The sequence below is a fragment of the Psittacula echo genome, assembly GCF_963264785.1.
Source record: "Psittacula echo genome assembly, chromosome: 6".
NCBI lineage: Eukaryota > Metazoa > Chordata > Aves > Psittaciformes > Psittacidae > Psittacula > Psittacula echo.
Window position 1 is genome coordinate 66956092 of NC_137743.1, and position 21787 is coordinate 66977878.

General features: G+C 38.9%; 1 protein-coding gene across 3 annotated transcripts in view; it reads left to right on the forward strand.

The window, feature by feature from the left end:
* The window catches only part of RAPGEF4 (Rap guanine nucleotide exchange factor 4), a gene marked incomplete at both ends in the record, with an annotated part of 155476 nt that overhangs the window by 104358 nt on the left and 29331 nt on the right, over window positions 1-21787 (forward strand). For all 3 annotated transcript variants that reach the window (XM_080621515.1, XM_080621516.1, XM_080621517.1), the window contains 7 exons: window positions 6761-6845; window positions 9803-9863; window positions 10600-10676; window positions 11788-11934; window positions 13186-13301; window positions 16550-16638; window positions 18700-18788. In XM_080621515.1, coding sequence (XP_080477641.1) covers window positions 6761-6845; window positions 9803-9863; window positions 10600-10676; window positions 11788-11934; window positions 13186-13301; window positions 16550-16638; window positions 18700-18788 — 664 coding nt within the window. The remainder of the gene's footprint in view (window positions 1-6760; window positions 6846-9802; window positions 9864-10599; window positions 10677-11787; window positions 11935-13185; window positions 13302-16549; window positions 16639-18699; window positions 18789-21787) is intronic.

The following is a 21787-nucleotide window of genomic DNA, read 5'->3' on the forward strand; positions in this document are numbered from 1 at the left end:
GTGCGTTCTCCACTGAGGAGTGAGGGCACTTGGACCCTAATGACCAGTGCCTGTCTGAGTAGGCAGACATCGGTCATTAGGAAACTGTGAGCAGTGCTATGTATGCTGTGACCCTTTACCTCTGCACTACCTCCTTTGTTTCAGCCTGACTGAGCAGGTTGCCTCTTGGAGAATTGCCTCCTTAGGATATCGTGGGGTTTGGCTGCCTTCTACACTTGCTTTCCATCGCGACTTTCAGAGCAGCTTCTGTTAAATTTACCCTGGTAGGATCAATGTTGATTATCAGCCACACTGCTTGCAGAGAGCTGAAAGGCTGGAATGGTGCTGTGGAAAGTATTGCTGTACCCTCTTGTCACTTGCACAGCATCATCTGAAAGAATATTCATAGGAGATTTTTCATGCAATATAGTGAAGGGAAGGAGGTTTTCTCAAGAATGACAGCCATCTGACATCTTTCCCTATCCCTCTCCCTGAAAGTGCTTATTTTTGCTGCCCTTTGCTCATGGAAGCAAGCTTGTACTTCCAGGCACTGTATTAACTACTGTTCTAGTATTCAGTTTATGTGTTATAGAATCATAGAATCATACAATAGTTAGGGTTGGAAAGGACCTTAAGATCATCTAGTTCCAACCCCCCTGCCATGGGCAGGGGCACCTCACACTAAACCATGTCACCCAAGGCCTCATCCAACCTGGCCTTGAACACCGCCAAGGATGGAGCATTCACAACCTCCCTGGGCAACCCATTCCAGTGCCTCGCCACACTTACAGTAAAGAATTTCTTCCTTATGTCTAATCTAAACTTCCCCTGTTTAAGTTTGAACCCTTTACCCCTTGTCCTGTCACTACAGTCCGTAATGAATAGTCCCTCCCCAGCATCCTTGTAGGCCCCCTTCTGGTACTGGAAGGCTGCTATGAGGTCTCCACGCAGCCTTCTCTTCTCCAGGCTGAACAGCACCAACTTTCTCAGCCTGTCTCCATACGGGAGGTGCTCCAGTCCCCTGATCATCCTCGTGGCCCTCCTCTGGACTTGTTCCAACAGTTCCATGTCCTTTTTATGTTGAGGACACCAGAACTGCACACAATACTCCAAGTGAGGTCTCACGAGAGCAGAGTAGAGGGGCAGGATCACCTCCTTTGACCTGCTGGTCACGCTCCTCTTGATGCAGCCCAGGATACGGTTGCTTTCTGGGCTGCGAGCGCACACTGAAGCCGGCTCATGTTCATTTTCTCATCGACCAACACCCCCAAGTCCTTCTCTGCAGGGCTGCTCTGAATCTCTTCTCTGCCCAACCTGTAGCTGTGCCTGGGATTGCTCCGACCCAGGTGTAGGACCTTGCACTTGGCATGGTTAAACTTCATAAGGTTGGCATCAGCCCACCTCACAAGCATGTCGAGGTCCCTCTGGATGGCATCCCTTCCCTCCGGCATATCAACCGAACCACACAGCTTGGTGTCATTGGCAAACTTGCTGAGAGTGCACTCAATCCCACTGTCCAAAGTTACGCATTTTGTTATGAATTTTGTTAGTTGAAAATCCACCCTGGGCTAAGCTGTATCAAAACTGTTAAAATCTCCATGAATCCTCAGTCCTGCTAGTTTTGACTAGACACTGTTAAAGCTGCCAAAAGTTCATGGAATTGTCAGGGCTTCACCTGACCTGAGCAGGACCCACAATTTTCAACCCAACACAGCTGCATTTTATAATAGTTGCGATTTCTAGAGAGGTTGCAGAACTCAGATAATTACCCTGAAAGAAATAAGACAATATTCTTTGATGAGAAGATTACTTTGTGAATTTGATTGTATAATGAAGCTGTTGCTTTGAAAGGTACTTTCTATTGTTCAAAATCTGAAAATCTTTAGCAAAAAGTGTCACTTGTTTTGACAGCCGACTTAAAAAATTCTCTGTTTATTACATTAACTGCAGCATTTTAACTGTCAAACTGTGAAAGAATGTTCTATAGTTTAAAAAACAGAATAGAGCTCAGGGAAATTTTTGGCAGGCTCTTGTTACTATTGGGTGTCTTTTTTTTCTTTGGAAACACATACACTGAATGTGAAAATAGCTTTTTATGAAGTAGCAAACACAGCTCTCTGCTCCTTATAATGGCTGGAGCACAGGTGCAGACCTTGAGCAAGGCCCTGGAAAAAATATTGTAGAACTGACAGAGCTCTTCCATACAAGTTTTGCAGTCCTTCAGTATGAAAATTCATCCTGAACACATTTTTTCTAGTTATTTTTATTTTATTTTAATGGTGTTCAGATACAGCTAACTTGATGGTAAACCCTAATTAAATAGGATGCTATAATACAAAGCTAAACTCAATAATAACAGGAGTGATTAAAGGGAGAATGATATTCCTCAGACAACAGTATTTAACTCAGATGATGTTATGGATTATATTCTTTTTCTATAGTCTAGGTTACAGTAAGTTAGTAGTATGACTGAAATAATAAATCTGTGTTATATATTCTTGGTAACTTCACTCAGCAGATTTTTTTTCTCAGTAGAAAAAATGATTTGACATGTGATCAGTAGTCAGATTTTAGTGTCGCTTGCAGAAATAAGCTTGACAGGATGCTAGGGAGAGGAAGTGAAAACATATCTGAAAATGGTAAACAGCTCAAAATATGTATGTAATAAAATAGCAATTTAATTATTGCTAAGAATCTATCACTTCTTGAAGGTCTTGTAAAAATTAAGCAACATATATTTATTCTCTTGTTTTTAAAATTTTTTATTTAGATGTTCCATGCAGCTGTAAGTAGTAAGAACCACATTGGATTTATTCATAAAGACTGTACTAAGTTCCATAGTCCTTGGTGGAGTTTCCTGCCAATGGAATTTAATAAACCAAGTATTACTCGTAGGACAGGAAACATAGATATCTTTCCATATATGAGTTCACTAACATTTATGGGTATTATATGTGGTGAATGGTATTTCTGGAGTTAATCAAGGAGCACTGATGCAAGTACAAAGATTACATAACTAGTTTCCATGCTAGCGTAAGTGTACATTCACACTCAGACACAGGTAGTGGGTAAAATTATTAATGTCTATTATATATTCTTTACGGTGTTTGAAAACAAACTTTGCACTCTGGATATGCATGCTTATTTGATGCATAATCATGGTGTTATGGGGTCTCTGATCTTTTCCCTTGTTCTTACTATCCAGGAATTTTCTGGTTAGCTGTGTAATAAAATTAATCAATGATATTGCTTGTACATACATGGTTTATCAATGGCAAAATACTATGTTATTGTCGACATCCTAGTCACAGAGAAGCTCAGTGTCTCTGACCTTGATAAATTCTCCAAACACTGAACAGTTTTTATTGATCACTTAATATCACCTGAGTTCTCCTGTCCATTAATGTGTAGCCTTGTTCTCTACCTATTCCATTTATTATCCTGTCTGTAACTGGCTTTTGCTATTAGAATGTGTCCCCTGCAGAAACTAGGTCTTTACACAGCAGGATCCTACAAATCAACATCAGTGGGGCACCACACAGGTTTTACAGAAGCAGTGATGCCTAATATCTCTCCACGTGACATCTGCAGGAGCAAAAGTAAAGACTGGGTACAGCCACTATAGATTGTCGGTTCTCCCAATGTGCAAACACAGGAGGCAAATGGACATATTGAAAGAAGAGTGTACGCTTTTGTCATGATAGAGATCTGATGTAGTAAGACGTCACCCTTTTATATTTTAATTTAATATAGAAAATTGTTAATTTGTTACGCTATGTTTTACATTTCTAAGACATACTGTGTTTGCAAGCATGTAATAAAATTAAAGTTGTTATTTCCTATGGGGAGTATTTTTATAAATCCTTACCTTGTGTTTCTTTAATCTTCAGTGAAAGGTAGCTAGTACTGGCTTAGCTTTTTTTCTGTATGTAATTAAGCTGCTACTGCCCCACATAAATCACCAGGAGTGGCAGCCTTATCATTTCAAGCCAGATTTAGAAATAGTAAGGATTATCTTGAGTCACTAGAGGGCATAGCAGTACCAAACCAGTTTCTGTTTCTCCTTTAGCGGTTTATTTCATTCTGTATGAGAAAAGAATAATCCAATGCCTAAATTGGTCTTTAAACTGGGTAATAACAACTGCACGTGACTGGTAAGTGAAGAACAGATGAAGAACATAGCTTGCTTAGCAAAGAAAATGTCAGTTATCCTTAATGTTTTCTATGACTTCTTCAGTACTTTTTTCATCCAAAAGAAGTCTCCATCGAACTTCTTTTGTAAAAAGCTTCAGTATAACTCTGAAGTCAAATGATTCCTGGGTACTCTTTCTACCTCTCACATGATTTAGACAGACTCTTGAATCTAGACGTGATTAGGCAGAAAGCCTATAAGAGCTCTGTATTTCTTTATATTACTTTCCTGATCCTCTAGATGTTAGACTCTCCTGTAATATTGACATTTTAGGAGGAACACTTCTGTCAGAAAGGTTCATTGCGATGTTTCTTTTAGGGCTTTCCAAAGACTCAACTCTTTTGACTCTACACACTGCAAATAGCAGGTTTTGGAAATGCACACTATCCTGTTCGTAATGTGAGCATGTAAACTTTCTCCTTTGAAACTCCTGCCCCTGGACTGACTTCCTTTACGTCGTTTCCTCACATCTTAAATTTAACCTCTCTCCCTTCTTGTGACTAGTTTGCGCTTTTCGTCTGTTCTTAGACTTGAATTACTTACTTACATTCTGCTTTTCACAAACCTAAAATCCCACTGGCTGGTAAAAGGGAAACGTAATCCTCATTTTTAAAAAGGGAAAAAAGGAAAACCCAGGAAACTACAGGCCAGTCAGTCTTACCTCTGTGCCTGGCAGTATCATGGGGAAGATCATTGTGGAAACTGTGCTAAGGCACATGGAAAATAATGGGTGACAACATGGCTTCACTAAGGGAGAATTATGCCTGACTAACATGGGGGCCTTCTATGATGGGGCCACTGCCTTGATGGATAAGGGAAGAGCAATTCATGTCATCTACCTGGACTTGTGCAAAACTGGAAGAGCGTAGATTTAGATTAGATCTAAGGAAGAAATTCTACCCTGTGAGGGTGGTGAGGAGCTGGCACAGGTTGCCCAGGGAAGCTGTGACTGCTCCATCACTGTCAGTGTTCAAGGCCAGGTTGGATGGGGCTTTAAGCAATCTGGCATAATGGAAGTTGTCCCTGCCCATGGCAGGGGAGTTTGAACCAGACGATCTTTGAGGTGTGTTCCAACCCAAACTATTCTATGACTTTATGAAGACATTGTTTGTAAGGATTTAGCCCTATAAAAGTAACTTGAGGTAATTCTTTAAAGGATTTTTTTCTCTGTGTGTATGTGACTTCAATGCAATGTCTGAAATTATACCATAGGAGAATTCATCCTTTTAGAAAATAAAATTGTACTGAAGTGAATCTTGTGCATGGGAAAAAGATTAGGAGTTACAAGCTCCTACAATTCCTTCTCATGGGTACTGTTTATTAGATCCTAAAAGCATCTCTGATACCCTGGAGTCCTCAGAGTACTTGTGTCCTTTTTTAGCAATCAGAAAATTTTCCAGTGTGTAGACTACAGAAATGCAGTTATTTCAGTCATGGTGGCAGCCTCTTTCTATGTGGTGCTACAGGATGATTATTCCTTCATCAATGAATGCTTTTTTATTAATGGCAGCTTCTTGTATATTTCAGTGAGAGAGATTGAAACTACTGAGTGGTTCTCACCTTTGTGGCTAAACAACAGCACTCAGCATTAACTCTATAGCAGTCGTTTACTGTCCTCCAAGATGCACTGCTGCCATTTCCAATTTGTTCAGCTGTCGTGGTTTAAGCCCCGGCTGTAAATTAGAACCACGCAGTCTACTTCCCCCCCCCCACTCCCCAGAGGGATGGGGAGGAGAATCGAAAGAATGTAACTCCCACGGGTTGAGATAAAAACAGTCCAGTAACTCAGGTATAACACAAATCACTGCTGCTGCCACCAATAATAATAATGATAAGAGAAATAACAAGGGAAGAAAATACGATACCGCTCGCCGGAAAAGAGCCCGACCGAAAAGAGGACGTGCCCTTCCGGGTAGCTCCCAGTTACATCTCCGGGCATGACGTGCTGTGGTATGGAATTCCTCTTTGGCTAGTTTGGGTCAGGCGTCCTGTCCCTGCTTCCTCCCGGCCCCTCCTCCTCCCTGGCAGAGCATGAGACTCACAAAGTCCTTGGTCAGTCTAAACATCAGTTGTTATCAGCTCTTCCCAGGCCAAAAGTCAAAAACACAGTGCTGCAACAGCTACTAAGAAGGAGAAAAATGACTGCTACTGCTGAACCCAGGACATCAGCAAACATTCACATGCTCCCTTACAAACCACTACTACTGACTGACTGCTACAACTCATTAGTACCAATGTGACAAAAACTCAGGAGCCCTATTGAAAGCAACAGAGTTTTATGTACTGTTTCTGATTTATCTGATCATTTAACATATAGAACACTTGATTTCATCAGGAAAGCTGCCTAATCAGGATCTCTCTAAGGTGGTTGCCATGGCTGCTGCTCAGTGTCATTCAGGTGGTTTCATAGCACTTCCCATCCTTTGTGTGTTTCAGTCCTCCAGGTAGGACCGTCCTTCAGTCCCTGTTTAGTAAGGAGGTACCCTTCAATAGACAGTTTGACAGCATTTTGTGTTGTTTGTACCCCTCTCAAGCATTTATTTTAGGAGTTTATTTCATTTTGCTGTTCTTTTTGTTTTCTGTCTGTAGGCCTGGCCAGAGAACTGTAGATGACTTAGAATTTATATATGAAGAACTTCTTCACATTAAGGCCTTATCTCATCTTTCTACCACAGTAAGCATTTTTAAAAATGTACCTTCTCACCAACAGGAAGATTGAATTTTGATTTCTGGTTCTTTGTTAGAATTGTCGTACCTGTAACCCTTTCAGTTTATACTTTCCACACAAAGTAGTTATTCCCACCTGTGAGGACTATCCAAGGGCTATGCAGATATAGGTTGTCTTTTGGATATCAGATATAATCCTCTTTATGTGTTTCTACTCAGGCACAGTAGAAACTTGGCACTCACTTGGCACAGGTGCCTCCATCTGGATCCATATATGAGTTTAAATTGAGATTCATTTAAGCTGACCCAACACTTGGGACTGTAGCACTACTGAATTTTGCAGAAAGACGTCTGATTTCTGAACTGTAAGAACAACTTAGATGGGAGGAATTATAGGATACAGAAAGGTGCACTGTGCAGTGCTGGCTGGTTGGAGTTTGGTCATTGCGTGAAAGAAGCTTCATCAGACACCTTCTCTCTGAGTAGGCAAGAACAGTGCAGAGAACCAAGAATAAATGAAATGGAAAAAATATCTGGGGGAGAGAACGCAATTGTTCATAAAGTCTCAACATCATTGACACACTGTGCGGGCAAAAGAAGCAAGCTAAATAGGACTTTACTTGGTAGCAGCAAGGTATGGATGCTTTCAGGAGGAAGCCAGTCAGAAAGTAAATTTCTGTTTGACAACAGCTTCTTTGGAAGCTCTTGATATTTTCAGTAATTCTCAGCTAACTTGGACAGATGCAGCTAATTATGAAGCTGCATTTCAGAAAGATAGCACCCCATGCAAACATGTAACACCTGAGCAAATCTTTATAACAAGAATATTCATCCAGAGTTGGTACCTGAACTAAGAGGGAGCAGCCAACCAAACTCCTTAAGCATCTCTGGGATGTAGGAAAAAAGCGTTTAAAGAAAGACTCCTGTAAGATCCAGAAATTACCTTTTCCAAAGCAAACAAAAGAAACTACTCAAGTTAGACAGATAGTGAGAGGGAGTGGAGAACATTCTTGACACTACAAACAGAACCCAAACCACAAAATATTTCCAGCTCAGAAGAAATTCAGACTCAAGGTCTGAATCCACAGCAAGTAGCATACAGAACAAGTATGGTAAATGATACAAACTGCGAGAAATACTTGGCATTTTGGAGAAGTGCAGTTGATTCCATGTTTTTAGTTAAGAGTTTCAAAATGCCAGCCTATTACAGTGCAGCATGAACTAAAGCAGAGGACAGAAACCATGACTAGTTTAGAGGAAAACTTCAGAGGAGCAACAGGAAGCATCGCTCCTATGAACCAGTATATTAATGGTCAATTGACTTGAAAGCAAATGAAATGTTTATCAGTTTTAAGCAAGGAATAATTCCTAATGTAATAAGTTTTCCAGATACATCACGAGCAGGAAGTAAAATGGATAAAACTCAAGGCTCATGGCGGTGAACTAATCCCTGCTAGAGAAGCCTGTGAAGTTAATGTATGAATGCAAAATGGTTACATAATGCAGTGTTAAAACCAGATCAAATTCTTGCTTCTTCAAGAGGATTCACTCACTGCAGAGGCAAATGACTGAAACAAGCGAGAAGATATTTGAGGATGTACATGGATAGGAACACTACGATACGCAGAACAGTGCTGATGGGGTTCCATTTCCTGTCCTTATCAAAGCATCATTCCTTTCAGGCAGAGGTTATAAATGAGTTTGGTGAGCTAATTATTACAGAAATCACAGGCTTGTGGGTGTGTTCACTGGTGAGTGTACTACAAACACCTCTACCTACCCCTCTTCTTCTCTGGACTGCAGACAGGGAATGCTTTGCACTGGCTGTCAGGAAAGAGTTCTGAGAGAGGTGGCTGGTGTGTTATGTATATAGTTGGTGCCTGTGCAAAGGTTTGGTGGATGCCTTCAGGACAGCACAGGCTAAATTTGTCCACCTGTCTTAGGAAATGCAGCCATCAGACTCTCATCTGGATTGTTTCTGGGATTTGAGAGTTCCTCCCCAAGTTTTTCTGTATAGCCTAAAAATTTTTCCAATTTAAACAGTTGGGGAAATGGCATGAAAATACTACTACTAAATATATGTTGGAGCCAGCTTTCAACCTGTATTTGGCACAGTTAAGTTACATGGTACTACCTCTGAAACATGGATTGTCACCAGCTGACATTTTCTGAAAACAAGAATCTCACTGCTTGGAAATTGGCCTTCAAGTCCATGGAGATTTGTGGTTGTATGAAGGGAGACATACAGCACACCGGAAAACTCAGGATAATATGAGGTTCCCAGCGTGGCTGTTATTTTGTGAAAGTAACACTAATAGTGTTTACAGTGAGAAAAATTGGTGGTAAACAGTGTCTCACTAGAGGTAAGTAAGAGTAAGAGCTAACCACAGTGGAACAATACAAACACACTGAGGAGCAGGTGGACACCAAGGATGTCACATTCTACAGTCTTGGAAGAGGTAGTGAGGTGAACATTTTGCCTGGGAAGCTGTTAGGTGGAGAGGGGTCTTGGCAGGTCCAAATGGCAGTGCCTCACAGCTCAACACAGTGGAAGTGACCAGACTTTAAATCATTAAGGGGAAGGGTGCTGATTTCTCAGGGAAGAAGTACCACAGAGCCCCATCTTCTGTAATAGATTAGCTATTACCGTTTGAAATGTTCCATCATGTTAATGTTAATTGTTAATGGTGGTTTCACATGTGTGTATAAAGAAAGATGTGGAGACCTGTATCTTGAAGCCCTTGTCTGAGCCAGGAAATGTAGATGCTCGTGGTCTGTGAAGTAAATCAGTAGGAAATAGAACATCAAGTGAAGCAGACCACTGTCTGGCTGTGTGAATCTGAGTGAGTGCTGAATGATGCAGAGGGAAGAAAAATAGCAACTGGGGTGTATGATCTGACTTTCTCTCACCAGGAGGAATAAGATACATATAAAACCTATTCTTTTTTCTCTCCTTATTTTAAGGTAAAGCGAGAATTAGCGGGTGTCCTCATTTTTGAGTCACATCCCAAAGCAGGAACGGTCTGTAAGTACATGTAATCTTGTCAGATCTTCTTTCTTATCTGGGGCATGAACATTTAAATTCTTAATGTTTAAATGACAAGAGCAAAACTTGGATGCTCTCTTCAAACCTGACAGGTACTCTTTTTAAAACCTGGGTGATAGGTGTTGGTTTAGTCTGTTAATCAGTTGCAGGGACAGTACCAAAATTAATTCTATATCCTTGGTTGGATGTATGTGTCACCCACAATTTGGGTGTGTTCTTATCTACAATTTTGGGTTGTACCAATCTCTACTGAAAATGTATTTTAGTATTATCTTTTTATTAAAGAAAAGATTTGCTGCACAAAATAAATGATTTAAAATGTTCGATTACTCAGACCTGTTTATACTGAGAAATTTTAGCAAATGAATGTCAAATTCACAGCCATTAGAGAACTGGGTTAGAATTTTGTGCTACTGGTGGGATCCAGATCTGGTTAGTAATTGATGACCTGGCATGTATTGATAAAATAGACGTTGCAATTGTCTTGTAAATGCAATTTTCACATCAATGTAATAAAAGAACTACTATATGAGTGTGGGGTTTTTTTCTAAAATCAGAAGGCAATTGCTTTTAGAATCATAGTATGTCCTTTGTCAAGGTAGACATTAATATGGCTGCAGTAGAGTTACCTTGAATTTTATTGAGTACAGAATCTGATCCATTTATATTTTGAGTAACTATATTCTCACCATAAAATCTTTTCTTTCTCTTATAGTATTTAATCAGGGAGAAGAAGGTACTTCTTGGTACATTATCCTAAAGGGATCAGTAAATGTAGTCATTTATGGAAAGGTATTTTTTTCAGAAGCCTTTTTATATGATTCTTAGTATTGAAATTGTAAGAGTAAACTTTGAAGGAATACAGTTTAATTTAGAGCAAAATTGCTTTGTCTGAGGAAACAAATTGGATGTAATTTTATTAAGAAATGATCCAGTGATTTCACTGATTAAACTTCCAGTTGATTGCTGTATAATGTCAGGATATATTACATGCTTTCTGAATATAGTTCAGGAGAGCTACATCAGTATCTTTAGGACAAAGTAATTGGCTGGAATTTGGTGAATTCCTAGACTTCCTTCTCATGGGGGTTTTTGCCCTGTCCCTGTACCACCATATTCCTGCATGTGTATGAATAACTTCTCTCACACATCAGAGATGTCTGACAAAAGTACTGCTTTGTGACTAGTGGTTCTCAGGTTGCATGAACCCCTCCCAAATTTATGCCAGCTCTTCATTTTAATCAAGTTGTAGACTGAAAAGCATCTCTGTTATATTTCCCATTTATGAGAGATTTTCCCAGGTAAAAAGTAGGAATTTGGTGCACAGGAATCCCTCGTGTCTTTAAAAATCCCTACTTCTCTATTGATATTTCATTCAGTGACTGGGAATCCTCCATTCTGAATACCAAGCATTTCACCAAAATCTAGCATAGAGGCCCTGGTGCCAAGTCTATTCCTAAGTAACCCATATTTAGATAGTGGTTTTGCATCACTGGGTGAGCCAGATCCTCTATTACTATAAACTGTAGTAAATAAAGCATTGCTGATTTACACCAGCTGAGGATGAGTTGTTATATGTTATTTCTGCAAACTTGATCTTATTTTTTAGGGCCTCTATAAATAAAAAACAAACAACTTTCTGTCTTCAGCAGAGCTGGAAGAGTCCTTCAAGCTGAATGTAATTTCAGAGAACAAGCCAATTCTTTTCTATTCTTGCGTTTCTTTAGTAATAGTAATAACCAGCTATCAAGTATTGTTTCCTAGTCATTATTTTGGCTGTTGATTTCCTGCCAAATAGATTTGTTTTGGTATTTGATTGTGAAGTCCAGTGTTTGTACAAGGACTTTCAATAGAATCCAGAGTAATGATGGGTTTCTGCATATAAATGTTTTGCTCTGTGCAGGGTGTGGTATGTACTCTACACGAAGGAGATGATTTTGGCAAGTTAGCACTTGTGAATGATGCGCCCAGAGCAGCATCCATTGTTCTTCGTGAAGACAACTGCCACTTCTTGAGAGTAGACAAGGAGGACTTCAACAGGATCCTTAGGGTAAGAGCGGGAAGGGCCACTCCAACAGTGTGGTATCAGAAGTTGCAGGCTTTTCTAGAGTCTGACATATTTCTATGGATATATTGATACTGATAACCATGTTTCAACTGTCCCTAATTACAGAACAGAGATGCAACAGTTTAGAAGATCAAGTAAAGAATATGTAAATCATCTTTCCTCTTTTTCTGTTCCTAGCTTAGGTGTGAAAATGGGACAAAATAGTCTATTTTGTCTCTCACGTTTCTGTGGTATAGAATTTGCCAAGTGCTCAGTTTTTCCTTATTCTGTCCAGGACTTCTGGGCAATCTTCTGATACTGGGTTAAACAGGATCCCCTGTTCTGCCAGATAAATCAGTGTCTGGTACCTTAGTAGACTCAAGGCAGAATCAAGTGGCAAATTAAATAAGCTACAGGTAAATACACAACTGTCTTTATCAGAGAGCTCTAATTTTACAGTTGTCCATATTAGGGCAAATATGTTCCAAAGTCTGTAAATACAGGCTGGTTTGTGATTGGTTATTCATGGTATAGGAAGTCAGGAACAGTATCATCCTGTATTTGTATGCATACATGCCCAGTATTGCAGCAGTAGAACCAGTCCAGACAGAGTACTGTGCTAGATGACATAAGATCGTATTTACTGTACAAAAGGGAACAAGTATCCCACTGGCAGTAAGGTTGGGTTGGCCATGGAGACTCCTGATTTAGCTGATTTAGCTTTGGTTGATAAATGAAAGAAGATCGAAGTCCATGGTTGTACTTATTTTCATGTGTGTTATTTGAATGGACATTATATTTAATTCTTTTTTTTCTTCTGTGATCTGGTAGTAGAAAATGAAGTTCACTGACAGTTTAAACTGAGCTAAGGCTTACCATTTATAAGGGACATTTCCTTTTATTTAAAAAAAGAGAAGTCAGATTATAGATCACAATGTTTACCTATAAGTAGGAGCAGAGATTACATTACATATGGAAATTTGGGGATGGGCACTCTGGTTTTTTGGGAAACCTTTTTTTCCTTTGCCATAGCCAGAGATTTTTCACGTGGTTCTTGCTGCCACAGTTGTCTGCCTCTTCCCCCAGTGCCGGTGCTTCGCTCTTGATTCTGCCCATGAGAAATCAGAATAGATAAACACGGGGGAAAAGAACCAACCCCAGAGTCTTCTGTATTTGAAAGACATGCACTTTTTCAGAGTAACTAATCAGCCAACTTAGGTGTAATTACTTTGTTAAAAGTAATTTGTATTGCAGGATGTGGAAGCAAATACAGTAAGACTCAAAGAACACGACCAAGATGTCTTGGTGTTGGAGAAGATCCCAGCAGGAAACAGAGTTTCTAATCAAGGAAATTCACAGCCGCAGCACAAGTATGTTTTCATTCAATAGTGCAAATGTCAGAGAATGATTAACCTTTTCATATGGTATTATTATCCAAACAATAGCATATTCCCCCTTTCTATTGAAGAATACAGTGCATGTGAATTTTAGTTCTTTCTAATCATCAGCTGATCACATGCCCCATACTGGATAATATATCCATTTCCAGCAGCACACCAGTTCTATGTCTTTACACAATAATTCCCTAAAGATCTCACTGTAAATACTTATCTCATGTAATAGCTTCTAAATAGACTGCACATGGAGAATGCTGAAACCCTATTAAGCTGAGCTACTGTGTAAAGGACACAAGGAAAATACACTGTTTTATTGTTAAGAACAGAGATTTTCATTTTGGATTTTGACTCTGGATTCCAGTAAGAGTTTGCTGGGTACAATTTATATACAAAAAAGATCTCATACAATCAAAGTCACACAACTTGTCTTACAGAATAGGTTTGAACTGTAGTAACAATATTCATTACATTTTCTTTACTTTCTTACTGAAAGGGAAAAAGTACAATTCTGTTTGGATACTACTGTGATAAGAGTAGAGTGAGGCTGTTATCATTCCAAATGTTGGTAAAACCCCTAAAGGTTTGTAAATGTCGTATTTGCAAATGGATGAACAATTTTCTTCTAAAATGCTAAAACAACTCCAACAAAATAAGCACCAAAAAGTTTTGAATTCTTTACCTTGGACCTTACTTTTTCTCAAGGAAAGAGCTAATTTACAGTGAGATATTTTGGGTACAGTTTTTGCCTGATCTGGGATTTCATATACCTATTTTATCTGCATCAGTGAGTAAAAAGATTTGTGAAGGTTTGTGAAGGGTTGAATAAACCATTCCTTGTATTTTATATACGCATTTCATGTATTTCAGAAACTTCCATTTCATCTTCCACTTGATCTATTAGAAGAATGAACTGTGCTACCAGTAAAATGTGTACTTTTACGGCACATTCTTCTTTGTCTACTTCAGACAGTCTAAATGGACTGCAGCCAGTGGATTTGCACTAGCAGCTGGAATGCACAGCAACATGGTCATAGATTTAAATCCATTTTCTTGGGTCTGATATATTTTTCATGCTTTCAAAAATGAAAGTTGCATTTAAGCTTATTTCAAACACTACCTTCCTTGCAACTCTTTACACCAGCATTGTCTGTGTTATTTAACGTTTTCTTGTTCAGAATTCTATAAAAATAGCTAGAGACATATATGGTCCCTGGTTAAGTTGTATTTTAGACCTTACATTCCAGGAATATTTTCAGGTAAAGCTCAGTATTTCATTTCTGTAAATATTTTATGCATTTGGTCAGCAAGGGAGCTTTTGAAAGAAGATCAAATGCACCATCAGGGGAGCTTTTGCTGATAACAACGACAAATGGACATAAGCTACATAAAAGAGGAAGCTACCTTGAAAGTTCACACTCTGCTTTTCAGCAGATTACTTTATTAATAGTGTGTTGGAAGTGTCTTTTGGTTTAAAAACTTTGGAAGTGAGTTCACTGGTTTTGAAGATAATGTTTCTTTTGTTAGTAAATAGAGTAAGTGGCCACATTTCTGCTTGAGAGTTCAAATCAAAGTTACTGATGTCGTCTGATTTCCAGAATGTATTACTGGAATGTGTTAGTTGGCTGTTCGGTACTTTTGGAGATCACTGTACCCCAAAAGAAAACTTTAAAGGGGTCTCTTCTTAAAGGCTTGCTGCTTTGCCCTTAGTTGGGTAGGTTACATCACTGATACCTCTTCAGCTGAGCTGCCCTTTGGGCTTTGCTTCCTAAGCAGATATGTAGAATTTTGCACTAGAGAAATGTTCTGCATCCCAAAGTTGATCCCTAAGATATCCAGTCAACCAAGAATCTTCTTCATCTTAGTCTTGGGGAAAGCTTCACTTTGGGAGCAGATCCTCTCAGTTGCAGTTTGGGTTCTACTGCCTGCTCTGCTGAGGAAGCATAGCTCTTACATAGCTCCCCGAGCCACACTTTCAAACAGTGACAGTTTTTCCTCGGAGGACTGACTCTGAAGTTCTCACTCCCAAGATCTTACTCTTTATGGGTGATCACACTCATGCAGGATGAATTCAGCAGCCCCTGCAAGTCACTTCACTGTTCATTTTCACTTTCATACTCAGAGTACAGCAACCTGTGATTTCTCTGCTTCACTCACTTAGATACATGGTTAGTATCTCTGCGAGAATGTGCACTGGCTTAACAAGTGTTTGTGTTCTTGGGACATCAATACGGTTCTTCCAAAGGGGTTGGCAGGTAAAAGAACTGTGGCGGTCAGCACTCAAAGTGAGGAGGAGCTCCCAGGAGCTCAGCTCCACCACTTATTTCTCAGCAGGAGCAGAGTATCTTCACTTCTCGGGGGTTTTTTCAATCTCTCTCTCTCTCTTTTTTTTTTTTTTTTTAAAGTTTCATACTTTATCAGTTGGATTAAAAAAAAAGAGAAAAAAAGATGCAAAGATGGAAAAAATGGAGGGAAAGATGAAAAAAAATCTGATCTGCAAGGAAAGGAAAAAAAAAATGACAGGCCAGGTTTAGCAATATCGGATGATATTTTGCTGGTACTTAAAATATTGCCAGTATTTCTGCCAGAAAAAACTGACTGTTGCACTAGTTCTCTTACCTCCCTGTTTACTCCAGGAAATGGTACAATCCTATGTTTATCCACTTGAAAAACTTACTTCCGCTAAGGCATTGCACAAATTTGAAGATACAGTGTGCTATTTCATTATCTGTCCCCATCTTCTCAGACCCTGTTAGTGATGCGAAGGAATTTGTTTCCTTGCTCTGACACTAATATACACCAGTTCTCATTTCATCCTCATAGTAAGTCTGTTAGGACCCTCTAATGCTATTCAATTGCTATCATTACTGAGATACTTATTCTGAGTGGAGAAGCATTTCTGATTGCACTTCCTCAAGTCTGCACCAGTGCAGCTCTGCTGATTGTGGTGTAACTAGGGTAGTGTTATACTGGAGTACTTGTGTGGGGAGGAGGCTGTCTGTCATCTCATATTCCTTGGGTCTGGTAGAGAGTGTTACTGCTCTCACTTTACAGGGGGAAAGCCACAAAGAGTGTCACTGGTTTTGTCCTAAACCACACCAAGATCCCAGTCAGAGGAGGTATTTTTACACTGGCACTCAGCAGTCCTTGTCTTCTGACTGGTACATAACTCTTGATTAGCTGTTTTGCCTATGAGACGCTAACTGTTCCTTTCCCTCCTTCAGGTATATTGTGATGTCAGGAACCCCAGAGAAAATTTTAGAGCACTTTCTAGAAACTATGCGCCTTGAAGCAACTCTAAATGAAGCAACAGGTATCTATATGACGAAGGCTGTGTTATTACTACTCTGTAAGATGTTCTTTTTTGGGGAACACTGCAATGTGACACTTTGAAAAGCAGATAGTGATAGGATTTTTTCCAGAACAAGAACTATCCACTGCTCTGAAACAACCCCAAGAAAACCTAGGAAATCTAGATAAAGATAACAATCTAGAAGTAAAATCTAGATGTAAAGATAACAGGCCCACTCTATTGTATCTGTACTTTCGGTTCAGAGTAGAATGGTAAAATCCCAAAAGGTGCCAGATCACTGGGCATGACTTTGATTAGGTGCAACTCTAAGGCCAGGATACAGCATGCATTACCACTCAGTGATACTGGTACTCATACTTGTAGTTCTGGATGTCACTTAATACTGAGAACTAGCTTGATACCTCCAGCCATTGCATTATGCTAGTATAAGTATTCTCAAATTTTCACATCCATATCACACTTAAAGTGTTATAGTTTTAAATTACTGGTTTGTGATACTTTCCCATTTTCAGGGGAAGAAAAATTGTTACTCAGAAGAACTCAGAACACCATGGGTCAAGTCCTATGAATGCAGGTTGCTGCAACTGCATTTAATAGGCTGCTTTCCATTAGTGTAAAGAGAACAGAGAATTTACGTCCAGGGATACAGATAGTTGCTGACTTACTGTTAGTAAGTACTTTAATTTTTAAAAAGAGTCAGACACAAAAAATTCCTCCTAATTATGATAAAGTAATGGACAGAGTTTTATATTAAGCTACATGATATCACTTTAGCAAGTTCTTTTTACATTGCAGATGTCTAAGAAGTGTGTATTCAAATGTGTTCTTAAATCCAGGTAATCTGTTAATGACCTCATCATATTGGAGAAACTTATGTAGTGGTTCATAAATGGTGGAAGAATTGAAAGATTACATAAATCCTTTTACAGTGTGTGTTTTAACCAGTTTTAAGAATAAAAATTATAGTCTTCACAGATACTTGTTTATTAGGATTACAAGCAGAATGTTGTTCTTTAAGCTGACAAGTATATAATCAGAAGTTTGCTATTCATAGTATCCGGGTATTGTACAATTTTCTAAAACGAATTATTTTTTGAATCTTTTAAGACTTTTCCCCAAAACATCCAATGACCAGATTATAGTTATATCCTAATGGGATACAAAACGTCACAATTTACAAGCAAAGCTATATTTAAGGTATAGAAGCTCAGAGTGCTGTAAAATCAAATTTTTAGTTTATGTATTCCTTTAAGAATTGTTAAAATCCACTTTGTGCTGGATATTATGGAAAGAAAAAGCCCCACCCTTCTAGAGGTTAGTTTTGTCAACTGAGAGGTATTTTCATACATGAATTACAGTGGAAGCTGTGATGTAGTACTACATTCCACAGTTAACATATTTTTCCTGACATCCCTGTTACATACAAGGTTTTAAAGTGTTTCTCTGTTTCTCAAAAGTTGCACATAGAAATGATACCCCAGTGTTTATTTTTTTTTTCAGTGGTTCCATATAAGACTTGCATAGTTTAAAAGTAAAAGAAAGTTTAGTCTCACTGCCAAACTTATTCTGGCCTCTGCAGCCAGGCTTCATGAATCTTTCTTGTTGTCACAAATACAAAGACAAGGCAAACTGGGATTTACACCAGCGCTGCCACAGATCATTTTAACATTAAAAATAGCTTGCTGGATTTTGCCAGAGAAAATGTCAGTCATATTGGTCATATACGTTTTAATGTAATTGTATCCAAATGTTTCACTGTAGCACAGATGTTGTTTTGTTGGGGATTTTTTTGCTGTGCCAAATTTCCCTTTGACACAAGCAAATGCCTGTTAACAACAGGCAGTAAAATTCATGCAGACAAGAATGAAAGCTTAATATTACAGCTCGTGTTCGTTCATTCCCCATTTTCATACTTAATACCTACAAACAAACTGCAAACAGACCCCTTTATTATCAGCAGAGGGAGAATAAGATACTTCAGTGGGAAGAAAACTCATCCTTGTGATCCCTAAGCTGTTTGCGAGGGCTTAATGGACTGTCTTCTTTCTTCTCTTTTCACAGATTCTGTTTTAAATGATTTTATTATGATGCACTGTGTTTTTATGCCAAATAGTCAGCTCTGCCCAGCCTTGATGGCACAATATCCTTTTGTAAGGGAAAAGTTACATGCCTTTAAAAGCTATTATCCCTGTTGGTGATAAGACTGGATCTTCTGTCTCTCAAAAAGTACATCACATTTCATGAAGGCTGTGCCTTGTGGGTAGGTTCTCAGTGTCTGATGAACAGCTATCCATAGTTCAACAACTCTGAAATAGATAGTGTATACCCATGATGAGATACAGTCCCGGCGCATGAAAACTGTATCTTTCCTGTGCTGATTCCTATTCCAAGGGAAAGAAATGTACTGTTCCTCCACCAGATAAATGAAATTACGTAAAAGTTCGGATTACCCTTCCTGTATCCTTTCTTCTTTTTTTGTTTTTGTTTTCTTTTGCTGAGCTACAGCATCTAGATTTTAACTGAGATCATTATGTTTTAGTGATTTCAGTGGTCTGCTTTATAGATTACAAGCTGCAAACTCCTTCAGGCAAAAGGGTACCTAAACTAGTAGAGTAATGGGTAAGCAGTTTCTAGGTGCTTTCATAATAGTTATCAATAAAAATAGTAATAATCTCTAATAACAATGGTCTATAGCAAATGTTGACAAACTGCAAGAAACTTCAATTGCATGCAAATACTTATGAGATAAAAGCTTACAATGGATAGCATCGATTGCTGGAGGTGGTTCTCGTACTGTCTGCATGTTTAACAGGAGGAGCTTGTGACATGCCCATCAGCCAGTTTGTGGCAAGTCATTTAGTTTGGGTAGCTGCTGGTCACTGAGAGTTTTCCCTGTGCCCAGTGACTTGAAGCTATCAAGTGACTGGGAGCATTAAATAAACATATAATGTTTTCTGGTTTATAGAATTCTGACAGGGGTATAATAACTTCAATTCCCTATTTATTTTTTAGAATCAGATTGGTGTAAAAGTGTGCTTTCCTTGAAGCTCAGTGGGGCGAGTGACATCTAGGAAAGCTAACCCCTTGAAACAACAAAATAGAGCATCGTGTCCTTGTCTGGCAAGCTTGAGAATCCATTTATGTTACTCCTAGCAAGGACAGTAATTGTTTTTAAAACCTTTGGACCCATAAAACTGATCTGCAGAAAATTGTTTGTACACCTGAAACAAACACATTTTCCAAAACCACATAGTTTTGGGTATCAAAAGTATTATGAAATGCTGTTGCTGACAGCTTTGAGAGGGTAACGAAAGGATGGAACTTTCTGTGTTTGTTTTAAGGGTTTTATTTCTGATTTATCTAGCTCGTATTATTTAGTCAGTCCATTTGAGACTCAGATTTGCCTATCCTCAGTTATAATAGTATACCTGTGATATCCAGTAACTGGGAAAATCAGATGCATAAGCAAAATGTACTTCATTGTTTATAGGGGAAAAGCTTTTCTGAAGACCAAAGCGATGGCATTACTTATGTATACGTACTCAATTGTGATGAAATGTATTCTGGAGAACAGGGTAAGACCACAGTCTTAAGTGGGTTGTGGCAAGCATCATGCTAATTCTTTTGAGAGAGGAAAAGGAGGGCTGGAAGTAACTGATATCCCACTGCTTTAGTGTCAGCTTTTCCTAGAGCTGAATTATTGTTTATTTGGTCCATTCTGAATATGGAAAATCAAACTGTGCTCTATTGATTGTACCATTGAAATTTATAGTTAGAGTTGAAAGGTTGCTAACAAAGCTCATCTTTTCTGAGCAAAATCATTCCACACAAAGGTTTGCTGGTGCTGAGATACTAAGGAGGGATTAGTTATGCTCAGTGAGGAAATTAAAACACAAAAAAGAAGGGAGGTGATTCAGTCAGAAACACTGTTTTTGTTCCAGCTCCCAATTTTGAATCAATACAGGTCAATTTTCCTATACCAACTTAGGTTACTATTTTAGCTGGCAGCACACGAGTATGAGTAGAGCTAGACAATCGCAGAATGGTTACGTCTGAAAAGGACCTTAAAATCATCTAGTTTCAAGCCCCCTGCCATGCTGTCTGTTGGACCAAGGCCTCTGTTCCCCTATTTTCTACACAGAGATGGAAATGGACAAATTCTCAGAGCTACAGCTTGTCAAAGGGAGGCAGGACAAAGTCATAAAGAATACTTGAAATAGAGTAGCGCCTCCAAAAGTGCACCTGGGATAGTGCAAGTGTGTGATCATGCGTGCAGGTGTGTATCTATAAAGGACCACTCTCTAAAAACTTACGAAGTATAAACTCCTCTTCTGCTTTCTGTAGGTGGTAGTCCTTTAGTATGCTCCTGTACATATATTTTGTGAACCTCCTTTAGCATCATACCAGCAAAATAATTAGCATTCTGCCGTAGTAATGGGTGCTGATTTTGCACAGCTGCTCATACGGTTAAGCGTTCCTATGCAGGGAAGAACAGACTTCAGAATTGCTTCCATTTCCTAGCATATGCTAGACATAACTAGAAACACATATATTGAACTCCATAACCATGTTGGTGTTGATAAATATTTTACAATTATCTGACACTTGTTGCAAGTATGCATGATCTTTGCTGTGAAGCTGCATCCTGTAGGTCCCGTAAAAATGGGAGAACTCTTCATTGACTCCCCCTATGATAATAATTAATAAAGGAGCAGTTACTATAAATGGACAGTAAAAATACAGAAAAATTACCACTCGCTGTGATGAATCAGTTGATAAAGTAAAAATACATTAAATAATTACAGTGTTTAAAAGGTAAAAGTGGCATGACAAAAACTACGCAGTAGAATGTTAGACTTGCTCTGTGAGACATTGGAGTACATAGCTTACCATAAATTATTTACTTCTTATGACCTTTTGGCTTATGTACTCCCATAAATGTACTGACATGTTTAGTCATTTTAAACCTGTCTGGGTGAAATTAAAATGCAGAAATTTTGTCAGTCAAATGAGTGCCCCAGTAACCCTGGTAGCATGTCAAATCACTGCAGGGGTTTGGGGCAGGAGGATCTTTCGGAAAGCGTGAGCTGCTTTTTCACGTGATATTTTATTAGTATTTCTTAGACTAATGCTTCTATATGAGAAGCTT